Consider the following 14,461-nt stretch of genomic DNA (forward strand, 5'->3'; position numbering starts at 1 on the left):
CAGAATAAGCATCAAACATCGTGGTAGCTGTCCAGAGACCCTGTCTTTGATGTCCCCATAGTTTAGGGCCAAGGGTGGGCTGTTTGCTGCAATGGTCCTAGCACTGATGTAGGAACCAGGCAAACCCACCTCTGAATCCCATTGTTTTGGCCTTAGCTCCTTCCACCCCACCTTCACTGATAAAAACGGGGACAGCCACCTCTGCATGACCAACCTCACAGGGACTCTGTGAGATAAAATCACAGAAACGCCTTGAATGGCAAACTGCTATTCAAATGTAAGCAGCTGTTTTTTAGAGGTAAGGAAACCAAGGCCCAGGCAGGTTCATAAACTTATTTATGGACTCACAGAAAGTTAGTGCCAGGATGGGGGAGGAGCTCAAAGCTGCCGGCTGCTCACGGGGGCCTCTGCACAAGGCCATGTGGCCACCTTGGCACTAAACCACACATCCTGGGACCTTCGCACAAGGATCAGGGAATTGCTGGGTAATACATTGAGCAAGTTCTTTCTCATTTAGTCCTCAGTCTCTGCACATGCAGACTGGTTTCTAGAAGCCTCCCGTGCTTGGACCTTTTCATCGTCTCTGAGTCCTACTATAAGATTCCCAGCAGTCCCTGCGGGGGAGTCCCCTCCTTCTCTGGCAGGAAGCTCAGAACACCCAGGAAGCACATGATATAATACATCTTGGGGGATCACCAGGTTCATTTTAACCACCCTGGTCTGGGACCTGCTCACCTCTGAGTCCCCATCCACTTCTCTCATCCTGTAACACCATTTTTCTTTCGAGCTTCATGGCCTTTGCCCATGCTATTCCCTCTCTCTGGGATGTTCTTCCCTCGAATCTTTTGCCTGGCTCTGCCCTGCTGGTCCTGCACACAGCTTAAACATCACTTCCCAGAGAGCCCGCCCCCAATACCACCTCCCCACCCGGCCTCTCCTCCCCCTGCCAATACTGACCACCAGTGACGACGACACCTGATCTGCTGATCCCTCTCTCCAGTTTCATCCACTGATGCACCCAGTTTCTGGCCCATTCTCTGACACAGTAAATGCTCAACAGGTATTATGGAATCAACAAACCAGTGACTCAATGGATGAATGGCCAGAAAGGTAAAACTCAGAGCCACTAGAGAGGAGCACATCACACATGTGGTGCCCAATGGGGACATCGCTGTGCCATCAAGTTGCCTTGCATGTTATCCTCCTGTTAGCCCCAAGGGTGGCTGGGGTGGATGGGGACACCGAGGCTCAGAGAGGACCAGGCATCACTGCAGGACTGCAGAGCTGGGCCAGGTCAGGAAGCATCTCCTGGGCTCCTTACTCACGTCACGCAACAATAAGCTGACGTTACATGGGACGTTATCACTCCGGAATTCCTTCCTGGTCTCTGACAGAAAAGGAAGAAAGAGTTTAAGACAGATGGCTGACAGCTCTCATAAGAAACATCAGAGACTGGGGGAAAAGTTATTTGAAGAAATACCGGCTGAAACTTTTCAAAATCTGATGAAAAATATAAACCCACTGGCCCAAGAAGCTTGATGAACCCCAAACAGGATAAACACAAAAGTACGACACATCATCATCAAATTGCCAAAAATCAATAATACAGAGAAGTATCTTAAAAGCATCCAGAGATAAAAGGACATGTTAAATATAAAAGAACAACAATCGGCATGATCACTGACTTCTCATCTTCGCGAAGATAAAGGAATGACATTTTTAAAGTGCTGAAAGAAAAATGTCTTAACCTAGAATTCTATATCCAGAAAAAATATTATTCAAAAGAGAAGATAAAATAAAAATACCTTCAGTTGAGAGAACCTATCACCAACCAACCTATAAATAAGAAATAGAAATATTCAAGGAAGTTAATGAAAGTAAAGGAAAATGGAATTAAATTTCCACAAAGGAAAGAAAAACACTGGAAATGTTAAGTATATGGTACATAAAAAAGACATTCTCATTTTTAAATTTCTTTGATAGATAATTGACTGTTCAAAGCAAAAAGAACAGTTGTAGGATTTATAACATGTTAGTGTGCCTGTATGATAGGGATAGCACAAAGGAGAGGTACTAAATGGAATTAAGTAGTTGTAATAAGACTCTCATATTTTATGTGACATGTTATGATATAAACTCATGGTAGACTGTGATACATTAAAGAGGTATATTATAAACCATAGAGTAACCACTAAAAAATGAAACAGTGGTACAGCCAGAAAGCTAACAGAAGAGGTTAAAAAACAAACTTGATTAATACAAAGGAAGGTGAGAAAATAAGAAAAAAGAAGGAACAATAGAACAGATGGACAAATAGAAAAAGAGACAGCCCACATGAGAAACTTAATTCCAACCACATCAATAAATCACATTAAATGTAAACAGATTAGACACTTCGATTAAAAGGCAGAGATTGTCAGACTGAATAAAAGAGCAAGAACCAACAAAATGTGCATACTTCAAATACATAAACAGAAAAAGATTAAAATAAACAGATGAAAAGACATGTAAGAAAAGAGTGGCTATATTAAGGTTTCAGGATACGGGGTATTATCAGAGATTTCATAAAAAAGGCATTGCAAAATTTCAAAGAGTCAATCCATCAAGACAAAACAATCCTAAGTATGTGCACCTAATAAAACAGCTCCAAAATACATGAATAAAAAACTGACAGAATTAGAGGGCCACAATTATAGTTGGGGATTTTAACAGTTTTCTCTTATGACTTGATAGAACAAGTAGTTAAAAAGTCAGAAAAGATATAAAAGATTTGAACATTTTCAACCAACTTAATCTGACACCATACTCAGCAACAGTAGAAAACACCTTTTCTCAAGTGGGCATGGAATATTCAGCAAGACTGACCATATGTGGGGTCTTAAAACATATCTCAACAAATGTCAAAGCCTGGAAATCACATAGGTTATGTTCTGTGATCACAATGGAATTAAACTAGAAATCAATAACAAAAAGATATCCAAATAATCCCCCAATACTTAACTCTTCCCACAAAGAAAATTCCAGGCCTGATGTCTTCACTTTTGAATTCTACAGAATATTTATGGAAAATAGTATCAATTCTAAAGAAACTCCTCAGAAAATTGAAGAGGGAATACTTCCCAAGTCATTCTGTGAGGCCAGCATTATTGAGACGTCCAAATTTGACATAAACAATACAAAAAAAGGATACACCAATAGCCCCCATGAACATAGATGCAAAAACGCTTGAAAAATTCCTTTTAGCCAAGTGAGTCCAATAATACAAAAAAAAGTGGATAATGCATCATAACAAAGTGGGATTTATCCCTGGAACACTGAGATAGTTTACCATTCAAAAATTCAAATATTCCATGCATGTAAAATTCTAGAAAATGCAAAGGACTCCATAGTAACAGGAAGCAGATCAGAGCCCACCTGGAAATGGGGAGGTGGAGAACAGGGGATTATAAAAAGGGGACGAGGAAGCTTTGGGGCTGACTGATATATTCACATCTTGATTGCAACAACGGTTTCATGGATGCATATCAAAACTTGTCAAACTGTACACATTAAATATGGGCAATTATTGCATGACAATATACCTCAAAAAGGTATTTTGAAAAATTTTTCACTAGAAATATTTATTTTCTTTAGTAAAACCATCATTAACATTCAGGGCACTCTGCTAATCCTAGGGAGTTCCCTCCCTTTGAGGAGTCAATTTTGGAAGATATTAAAAGCCAGGTAAAATCCCGGAGAATTTTATATAGAAGTGAGCAGAAAACATGTTCTTGAAAGCCGATTAAGTCTACAAATTACCCTGGGTCTTAAAATAATTTAGATGCCTATCCAAGAAAAAAGAAACTTCAAAGAAGGAAGTCATCCCTTCTGGCAAAGAAGAAAGAGCCCCAAACTGTAACCTTCTGCAGTTCGTTTCAAGGTTTAACCTTCTGTTATTCTCAATGTATTTTAATAAAGTATAGCCACGGTGACTTATGTCAAAAAAAAAATCCATGTTACTCACCATATTAACAGAACAAAAGACAATCACAGCATCATCTCAACAGAGGTAGAAAAAACACGTGACACCAATTTATAAGAACTTTGAGTACACAGGACTAGAAGGCAACTTCCTCAACCTGATAAAGGGCATCTACAAAATCCTACTTTGGCTCATACAGTACTTGATAAAAATGATGACACCTGATGAATACATGTGAACCCTAAAATTGGGAATAAAGCAGGGATAGACACTGATCTATTTTATTCACCATTGTACAGGAAGCTCCTAATCAGTACAGTGAGGAAGAAAATAATAATAAAAAGAATACAGATTGGGAAGGAAGAAGCAAAACTGTCTTTATTAGCAGATGACATCATCATGCACACGGAAAATCCAAAGAAAACTCCAAAAAAAAAACCTATTAGAACTAATAAGTGAATTTAGCAAAGCTGCAGGATACAACTTCAAGATACAAAAATCAATTGTTTATGTCATAGCAGTGAACAATTGAAAAATAATGTAAAAAATCGCAATAGCATCAAAAAACACAAAATACTTAGAGATAACGTAATGAAATAGGTACAGGACGTCTACTCTGAAAAGCACAAAAGCACAAAAGAAATTTTAAAAGACGTAATATTCCCCGAGGAGATACACCATGCTTATGGATTGGAAGACTATATTGTTAAGATGCTCATTCTCTCAAAACTGGTCTATAGATTCAATGTAATCCCCCTCAAAATCAAAGATGAATTTTTGGTAGAAATTGGCTAGAAGTGTCTAACATTTATATGGAAAAGTAAAGTAACTAGAATATTCAAATAACCCTTAAAAAGAAGAATAAAGTTGGAAATCTTACGGTGCCTGATTTAAGGCTTACTATAAAGCTTCAGTAAATCAAGACCACTTAGAATTGGCTTAAAAACAGACAAGTAGATCAAGGGAACAGAAATAAACTCACACTTACTCAGACATTCAACCGATTGTCAATGAAGGATCCAATCAAAGCAGCAAGGACAGGATACGTCTTTTAATAAATGGTATTGGAACCATTTATGGGAGAAAATGAACCTCAACTCATCCCTCACACCATCCACAAAAGTTAATTCCAAATGGACCTACATGCAAAAACTAAAATTATAAAATTATAGAGCTTCTGAAAAACAATAAAGGGAAACATTTCTACCATTTTGAGGTAGGCAAGGATTTCCCAGATGGGATCCGGGAAGCACCTACCATAAAAGAGAAAAAATGGTAAGCTGGACCGCATCAAAATGACCAAATTCTGCTCATCGAAAGACGTCTGAAAATCAACAGGCATGCCAAAGACAGGGAGAAAATATCCATGCCATATATATCTGACAAACAAAGCAATTAGATCTGGAACACAAAAAGAACTCCTATAACTTACTAATAAAAAGACAACCTAACCAAAAAACTGGGCACCAGACCATTTGCAAAGTAAAATATAGACATAGTCAATAAGCAAACGAAAAGATGCTCAACATCACCGGTCATAAGGAAAACACAAATTAAGACCACAGTGAGATCCCACTAAAATAGCTAGAATTAAAATTAGCCTAACCCCACCAAATGTTGGCAAACATGCGGAGCAAGTGAAACTTCCATGCATGGCTGGTGGGAGTGTGAAATGCTATCCATTTTGGAAAACTGCTAGTCATTTTCTTAGAAAGTTAAATATACTCTTCCCCAGGACCCAGCAAGTCTCTTCCTGAGAGATATGACATATATGTCCACAATAAGCTGTGTACCAGCCTTTTCATACCTGCTTTATTTATAATAGCCTAAACCAAAACCCAAATGGACATATCAGCTAAATGGCTAAACACACTGTGGCAGTTTCATACAGTGGAATACTACTCAGCAGTAAAAAGAGAACAGAAGGTATGACTCTTAAAAACATTTGCTGAGCAAAAGAAGTCAGACACAGAAGAGTGCATACTGTGTGCCTCCATTCGTAAAAACTTCCTCCTCCCTCAGCCAGCTTCCTTCCGGATACATTCACCGCTCCTCAGACTCAGGGTCTCTTAAGCCCCAGCCCTGGCTAGCACCTGATGAAGCTGTCACCTCCAGCCCCTGCCTCCAGGCAGAACCCACCCACATACACATCTCTGGTTTCAGAGACCACGAGAGGGAATAATTCTTGGTCAGCCTTGGAAAACTAATCTCTGGTGGATTTAGCTTAAATCTCTCATGCTGTGTTTTATACACAGATGATCTGAGATTCCCCAGAGTTCGGTGAGTGGTAGACAGAGAAAAGAGATGTATTCAACAAACAGGGGCATACAAAGAAAGAAGCCCATAAGAGAGAGAAAAAGAAAATAAGGATCAGAGAAGAAGGGGAAGCCTTTCGGGAAAGAAGCACCTGGTTGTTAGGGAAGAAGCAAGTGGCAAGCCACGCACCCCTTCCCACTGCACCATCTGACAGCTTCCCAGTTAGGAGCATGGGCCTGGTGCCCACCTGGCAGTGTGCCAAGCTAGGCTCCTCCTCTTATTAATTCCGTGACCTTATTCAACTTGCCCCTGGAAGAGCCATTTGGGGGAAGAGAGAAGCGGCACTGGTCATCAGGATATTTTCCAAAGGCTGAAACCAAGCTCACAGGTAGGCCTTGTAATTGACTCGGAGTACATTCCGGGCAGCATCCCCTTCCAGGCACCAGGAAGTGGAGCAGTTGCTCCTTCTCTGCAGAGAACAGGTGGGCAGCTGCCCACCCCTCAGCAGTCCCTGTTTCTGCCCATGGAAAGCTGGATGCCCAGAGGGCCAGGCACGGAGGGCAGCCTTAACATCAGCACATAAAGGGCTGTGGCTAGAGAGCTGGTGGACAGAGGGGCCAGCGCACACCCAACGAGACTTCTGTGTCTGCTCTCTCTCTCTGCAAGGAATGGCTCTGTAGTGGCACCGAACGGCCTGGGTAGCAGCACAAGTTCCCGGAGGGAAGGGTGGGCCACCCCAGAGGAAGGTTTACTCTAGCTGGACCAAGCAGATGCTGGCCTGAGAGTCACCTAGAATCCAGATCCCTGGGCTGGAAAGGCCTCGGGTGCTCTTGGAGATGAGAAACCTGAGCTCAGAGAAGGGCAGCAGCAGGCATAAGGTCACACAGCAGTTGGGGGCCAAGCCTGGACCAGAATCCTAGCCCAATGCCAGCCTCAGGATATGCGTGCATCAGCCTCCACCACTCTGCCCACCAGAGGTGAATTCAGGGGGAAGCTGCCCCCAGCCTCCAAACTCTGGACCCCTCTCCATCCCCGCCTCGGGGGCACTGCCTATATGGGCTGCTGCTGTCAGGGCTCCAGGAGGGCCGTGGCCTTTGCAGACTATGGAAAGGCCTGGGGACCTTGCACCATCCCTCCACTGTCTCTGGACCCACATCTTCTCATCCACAGAAAAGAGAATGGGATCCCCACAACTGCTGAGAGAAACAAAGGCAGGGATTCCCCCAGCCTCACATCCACACATCCCACCGGACCGCCCTGCGAATGGCTAAGACTCATCCCTGTTGAAATCTTGGTTTCCCCATCTGTACTCAGAGACGTGGAAACTGAGGGGCTCCCAGCTCACGTGTGTGGGGATCTGAGGATGGCGTGCCCCTCTGACATGCAGGGGAGTCGGGAAACCAGCGGAGAGCCCTCAGGCCTCAGGAGAACAGGATGCCCCTATGGAAAGGGTCCTTAGAGCCCTTTCCCTTCCCTGCCAGGGGAGAAGCGAGACTGTGGTCCAGATGTGGGATGGGGCCTGTGACCCAGCCAGAACTAGGACCTGGGCTTCCAGCTCCCAGCCGAGTGCCCCTTCCATCTCTACCCTTTACACCAACAAGGGCGAGTCGGGGAGCTGTCCAGTCTTCCTCTCTGTGCCCCTAGCCCCCGGAGAGGTGGGATTACGGGGGGGATGGCCAGTCCCTGCGTCAGTTCAGACTGAAGCTGTGTCACACAGTCCTGGATGTGGGCGGAGAAAACACTGAGGGGCTGGGATAAGTTACGCCCACTCTCCTGACCCAAAATCCACGTGGGCCCCAGGCCTCTAAGTCCAAAGCCTCCACTCCTCACTGAATGGTGGGGCTTGCCCAGCTCTTCCAGCCACTGCAGCAATGCGAGCCCAGGTCAGACCCAGCGCACTAGAGACCGACCAAGAACTGAGCTCACCTTGGCTTCACCCTCCCTTGGCAAAGCTCCAGAGCTCCTGCCTCCGGCCGCCCAGCCCTCCCCCAAGGGGAGAAGGTACTCACTGATGGGGGCATGTAAGGCCACGTGCTCCTGGTAGGGCGTGTAGTACTTGTACTGCTTCCCGCAGAATTCACAGGTATAATTGCCAGTTTCTGGGCAAGGAGAGGAAGGTGTGGGAATGGGGCCCTGCCCCCAGCCAGAGAAGGAGCATGCTCCCCTGCCCCCCAACACCTCCCTCCCCATTCTGGGACCACCAACTAGAATCAGGAGCTGTGCAACCTCGGGCAAGTTTCTCAATCGCTCTGTGCCTCAGTTTTCCTATCTGTAAAATGGGGAGGGTAATAGGAACACCTTATAGGATTGCTGTGAGGATTAAACATGTATGTCAAGTGCTTAGAACAGTACCTGGCACACACTGTTCCCCTCTATCGCTTCCCCCCACCCCAGCCGCAGTGCTCAGGAAATGTGGGGTCATCTGAGATGCTCTCCAATGCCAGCCTCCCTATCACCCCTTTGCAAACCCTGCCCTCTGCAAAGCCAAACGTGGGTCCCCTGGTCTCCAGGAGCCTCCCTGCCACCAGCCCCCTCCCCCCAGGTAGAAGGGGTCACTTCTTCCTCTCAGGTCCCACCAGACTTTATCTTTACCTCTCTTTTGGCACTGCCTAACTTCTTTCTTCTTAAAAATTTCTGATGTAATATTGTTCACTGGGGGAAAATTATAAAATATTGATAAATACAAATATAAAACAAAAAAAGAAGAGAAATTTCAATCATCTGTAATCGCAAAACAAAGAGTTGCAGCTACCCCCCGGGGGGGTGTTGTATTATGCCACAGGCCCCCGTCCCCACTCCTCCCTCCCACTCCTCGGGGGCCAGCTTCTCTGCTGACAGCGATTGTCCGGCTCCAGTGGGCCTGGGCTCAGCCAGGCCTGGCCGACATCCTCTTTGTAACCTGTATTTTCAATCGAAAATACTTTGTGGACATCTTGCCCAATCAATACGTATTGATCTTTACTGGCATTTATTGGCTACACGGTTCCCACTGGACCCTGGAATTCGCTGATCCAGTCCCCTACACCAAGGGGCATTTCAACGGTTTCAAATTTGTTTCCTTTATTAAAAAAGAAAAAAATGCCAAGTGTCACATCCTTGGAGAAATCTTTGCACACGTGCTCCAGTATTTCCTCAGGATAAATTCCAAGAAGTGGGAAGAGTTTATGCATTTTAAAGGCTTTGATGGCCACAGCATCCATAGCCTATCAAAAGGTTGGACTAATTATAATCTCAAACACAAAGGTGTGAACATGGTCGTTTCCACACACTGCAAACAGCATTAAGCAGTAACATCTTAAATTCTGCTTATCTTAAGGGAAGGGAAACCATATCTCACTACTGTTTTTGTTGTCCATTTCTTTGATTTCTAATGAAATTGAGTATTTTTCATATTTAATTGACTATAGTTTTTCTTTTGTGACTTTCCAATTTGGATTTACAGCCCATGTTTCTGTAGGTACATTCACCTCTTTAAATATCTAAGAACTGTGGGTAGCTGGAGGAAATCAACCCTTTGTTATATACGATTCAAGTATTTATTTTTCTTACTTGGCTTCTTACTCTGTTATGGTCTTCCCCTCCATCATTCAGGAGTTTAAAAATTGGGGGTAGTTAAATGACTTTTATAACCTCATAAACACTGCAAAAAGATATTTCATTTGCTGTTTCTAGTACAGCTGCAGAGTTGTTGGGTCAGCTGTATGTTAATTACATTATTCAGATCCTATGTAACCTTGTTTATCTACTTGCTCTGTAAAAGACTAAAGCTTATGATAAATTCTTTCATTTCAACGTATTTCAAAATTTATTCTGTATATTTAGTTACAATTTCATGCGATGCGTAAAGGTTCTTGGGGTCAAAATCTTCATTGTGAACTGTACCATTTATTAACAATACTGTTCTCTAATGGTGGTTCTCAAAGTATCCCCCTTGGAACAGCAGCATCAACATCACCCGGAACCTACTGGAAATGCAAATTTCCAGTACTTAGCCCAGACCTACCGACACAGAAATTTTAGGGGCGGGGGCCCAGCAATATATGTTTTAACAAGCCCCCCAGGAAGAATTCTGTGGCACAGGAAAGAACCACTGCTGTAACAGTTACACTCTTTTCTAGTTTGTCTGGCACAACTATAATTAATTTTTTGATGATTACTTTGTCTGCCGGACCCTGCTTTCTGTTTGCTTGCACGTGCCTAAATCCACTTTCATTCCTTAAGCAGGTACGGGCGAAGTGCCGGCACAGAATGTTGAGCAAAAACAGCCATCGTGACTGCCTTCGTGGACTCTGCAGTTGGAAAAATCTAGTAACTGCACAAATAAATGCAAAACTACAACCACAACAAGTACTCTAAAGGAGATGTACATATTGCTGTGAAAATGATGAAGAAAAGCAATCTCGTTAAGGAAGAAGGAAATAGTTCCCTAACAAAGAAAAGCGCAAGGTCAGAGTAAAAGATAAGGACTCACTAGGTATGTGTCTAATAAATCATTCATAATTGGATTCTTTTAAATTGACCTGAGAATCTCTGTCTTCTAACAGAAAAGATTATGCCGTTCAGTTGTACTGGAGTAACTGATTTGGTTTCATTTGTTTCATGTTTGATTTTATGTTATGATTTTTTTTCATGCTCCATCCTTTCTGGATAATGTCTTTGCTTTTCTGTTATTCCCCAATATTCCATAATTTTCCGTTGTTCTCTAATATTCTCTACTGTTTGGGACAATATATATTTCTCTAATTGCTACAATCAAGAGAGAAACGAGATTTTTAAGGCTATCATCATTGAAAAAGGTAGTTTAACCCAGTGTGCCTCAGAATTATTTAGAATTATTTAGAAAGGCTGCTACAACACGGATTGCTGGGTTCCATCCTCAAAGATTCTGATTCCCGAGGTCTGGGTGTGGTCTCACAACTGACATTTCTAGCAAGCTTCCAGGAGATGCTGAGCCTACCGGCTCAGAGAACACACTTGAAGGAGAACTGGTTTAACCGACTGAACTTCATTCCTTTCCTCCTGTTTTCTGAAAATTTATTTTTAAGCTTTTACAATAATCTTCGTCTCATGCATTCAATTTTATAGTTGGATTTGGAACATGACACTTACTTCTAGTTTATCTGGTTTTAGCATTCACCATAATCTCTTTTTATACCACAAGTTCCTCACAACTGAGCCCTTAAATCTGCCCTACCACTCAGCTCAGTGGTATATACCTTCAAATAATCTTTTGAAGATGGGTATATAGGAGAAATAGTATGTTTTAGAGCCCTCACTTTGTTCTATACACATAAATCACAATGTGTATCAGTTATAAAGTTCCTAGATTATAACTTTTTTCCCTTCAAAACTAATTTCATTGTCTTCTGGCATTTAGTGTTACAGAGAAGTCTGAGACAAATCCACCTTGAATTCATTTATAGGTAACTTTTTTTTTTTATGCCTAGATGCCCACATGGTTTTCTTCCTTTATCTAATTAAAAAAAAAAGTCACTAAGACCTTTTTAGGTATGGTTCTCTTTATATTTACTACCTGACAAATGGTGAGCCCACTGAATCTGCATACAGTGGTCTTCCTTTAGCTGAGCAAAATTTTCTTCTATTATATTTTTGGAGTATTGCTTCTGTTCTACTGATACTACCACACCCATCATCCGGAATAGATTACTTGTTCCCCATATTTATCATTTTCCCTCTCATCTTCATTTGTCCAAGTTTGTCCTTTAAATCACCAATTCAACTTCAAATCAGTTCTGCTCTTTACAATCTGCAATGTAGGTTTTAATTCTGTCCTTATAGTTTCACCCCTGCACTCCTTCTTCATCTGTTGCTTTCTCAACACACAAGCTCAGGCTCCCTTTAAACAGGGGTCGTATTTTCTTATATTCAACCAAGGTTGTCAAATGGAATTTTCTTCCAGATTTTACAGTAGATCATTTACAGAGTTACGCTTTCTCTCCGGGTCTTCTAAACTCACATTTTCTTGGGATGTGGCATTTTCATAGTTCCCATGTTTTGTTTTTGTTTCTTGTCTGAAATTATTCATTCTTATCGAGGCATGAAAAACAAGTCACCAATAAATGAATCCAGATTTACTCTGTTTCAATAGACAACGTGAATGAATTGTCCTCGGTTTTGTCCTCTGCCCACCATCATGGTAGCAGAATTCTCAGATGTGCAGCTGAAGGGGTGACACTCACAGCTCCTTAGTCCCACTGCCTCCTTCCAGCAGGACTGCACGTAGGGAAGCCCTGCTCTGTCGTGGCTCAGGCTTCCTCCCACCCCAGGACCCAGTTCTCTGGGGAGCTCAGCTGACGTCAGATGTGGAAGGTGCATTTCCCATGCAATGCCACCAGGGTCCTTCCTCTTCTCCCTGACCTTGTGGGGACTAGTCCCTACAGAATGCACCATCCCTCTGTGGTTCCCCCCACCCCCCATTCTACAGTAGTTGCTTTCAGGGTTCTGCAACCTTGGCCTGCTGACAGGTGGCAGAAGCCTAAGAAGCAGCATTGTCATCTCACAAGGCAGCTCCTGAATGGTGGTAGGGGGTGGTCCCTAGTGCTCCACCCATCTCAGCTCCAAAAGGGCAAGCTGGGAGCAGGCCAGGAACCAAACCCCGTTCAGTTTTCACCCCTCATAATGTGTGATTAATTCTGCCCAGGCCCAGGCACTGGTTGCCTGTTAGACTTAAGAGACATACAGAACAAGTTTCATCTTACTCTACATCTTTCTGGAAAAATTAATGCTTTCCGTGTTTGTGTCAAGGATCATACTAATTCCTTTACAACTATAATCTCATCTAATCCCCATGACAATCTTGAGAGGTGTGTCTTATTGTCATCACCCCGTTTTGGAGATACGAAACCTGCGGATTAGAGAGATTAGAAAACTTGCAGGATATCGCACAGCTCTGAAGTGTAGAGCTGGGATTAACATTTGGGCTGGCTCTCCAGATCCTGACTATCTCTCAGTAGAATCTCTCCTTGACTATGCTCCGAGTATGAGCCAGGTCCTGTGCGAGACGCTTTCTGAATACACCCGCCATTCTATCCGTATAATAGACAGTTCTCGTCTGCTTACTTGCCTACTGTCCCCCTCCCATGGGAAACACCTGAGGGGAAGGCCATATCTGATTTGCTCATTGCTCTCCCCCCATGACATGCAATGTAAGTTTGCTGAAAACAAGGCAGTCATGTGTGTGGCTCCGGCCCTCAGAAGGTCTACTGGGACAAGGACACGGTGCAGAGGATGGGGAACACTGGACAGCTCCATGCACTGATAAACCCCTCAGATGACAATAACAACAGTTATTTTCTGAGCACCTACTATGTACCAGGCACTGTGCTAATAAGTGATTTACATCCACAACCTCATTTAATCCCCCCAACAAACCTGCAGGGAAACGTCCCCCTCATTCCACAGGTGAGGAGCCTGAGGCTCAGCACAGCTAATGGGCTGCGAGGGCACCAAGGAAGAAAGCAGCAGAAGCTAGGGCTCAGCCTCAGGGCCATGTGCCCTCACCACCCTGACCTTGACCTTGTAGTGTCCTCAAAAGCTAAAATGCTGAGACTGACCGGTCCAACTGACAGGTGGGTGAAGGGAGCTACAAGCAGCCACCCAGTGGCTGGTGCTACCGCTGCAGGATGAGTGAATCCTCCCCCTTCCAGCAGGGGGACTTAGCCCTGCCTCTCTCCACCAGCCCCCGCCTCTCCCCACCCACCACCCCCCCCCAGCCCCAGGAGGAGGCCCGCATACTTGGCCCAATTTTCTGGAATGGCTCCGGAGGTTCCTCCTTCACCTCGTCAGTGGCCACGACACCTTGGTCAAAGGGGTCTGTAGAGGAACACAGGGCCCTTAGCGTCCCGGCACCCCAGGTCTCGGGAGCCCAGCCCGGGACAGGGGAAGGGGGGCACCCGCCGATGACTTACCTGCCCGGTTCTCGGGGGCCCCTTCCACACTAAACACTGTGCCCAGATGGGAGGCGGCAGCCGCAGAGGGAAAGAAACACACAGGAGCCCTGTTAGTCCCTGCACACTGCTGCCTCTCCCCGCTGCCCCCAGCCTCCATGCTGGCCAGCTCATCTTTAGGGCCCAGGGGGACTGACCCAGCCAGTGCAGAAGCCCCAGACAACCTGGGGGCCACTGGAGGGCATGTTCCAATCTCGACTCCTCATCCTCTTCACAGGCTCGGTCCTCCCCATGGAGGGGGACCCAGCCCTGAGAAGGGAGACCCTCCCTACCCAGG

At 44.4% G+C, this 14,461-nt stretch overlaps 1 protein-coding gene across 19 annotated transcripts in view; it reads right to left on the minus strand.

Annotated features, from left to right (window-relative positions):
* ZNF618 (zinc finger protein 618) overlaps positions 1-14,461 on the minus strand; it is a 180,790-nt gene that overhangs the window by 31,857 nt on the left and 134,472 nt on the right. For 6 of the 19 annotated variants that reach the window (XM_037851080.1, XM_037851089.1, XM_037851076.1 and 3 more), the window contains 4 exons: positions 14,146-14,205; positions 13,973-14,050; positions 8,810-8,869; positions 8,227-8,316 (listed from right to left, as the gene is read on the minus strand). In XM_037851080.1, coding sequence (XP_037707008.1) covers positions 8,227-8,316; positions 8,810-8,869; positions 13,973-14,050; positions 14,146-14,205 — 288 coding nt within the window. The remainder of the gene's footprint in view (positions 1-8,226; positions 8,317-8,809; positions 8,870-13,972; positions 14,051-14,145; positions 14,206-14,461) is intronic. The other 13 variants (XM_037851087.1, XM_037851086.1, XM_037851079.1 and 10 more) reach the window with 5 other exon arrangements.

The sequence above is a fragment of the Choloepus didactylus genome, chromosome 10, assembly GCF_015220235.1.
Source record: "Choloepus didactylus isolate mChoDid1 chromosome 10, mChoDid1.pri, whole genome shotgun sequence".
NCBI classification, from domain to species: domain Eukaryota; kingdom Metazoa; phylum Chordata; class Mammalia; order Pilosa; family Megalonychidae; genus Choloepus; species Choloepus didactylus.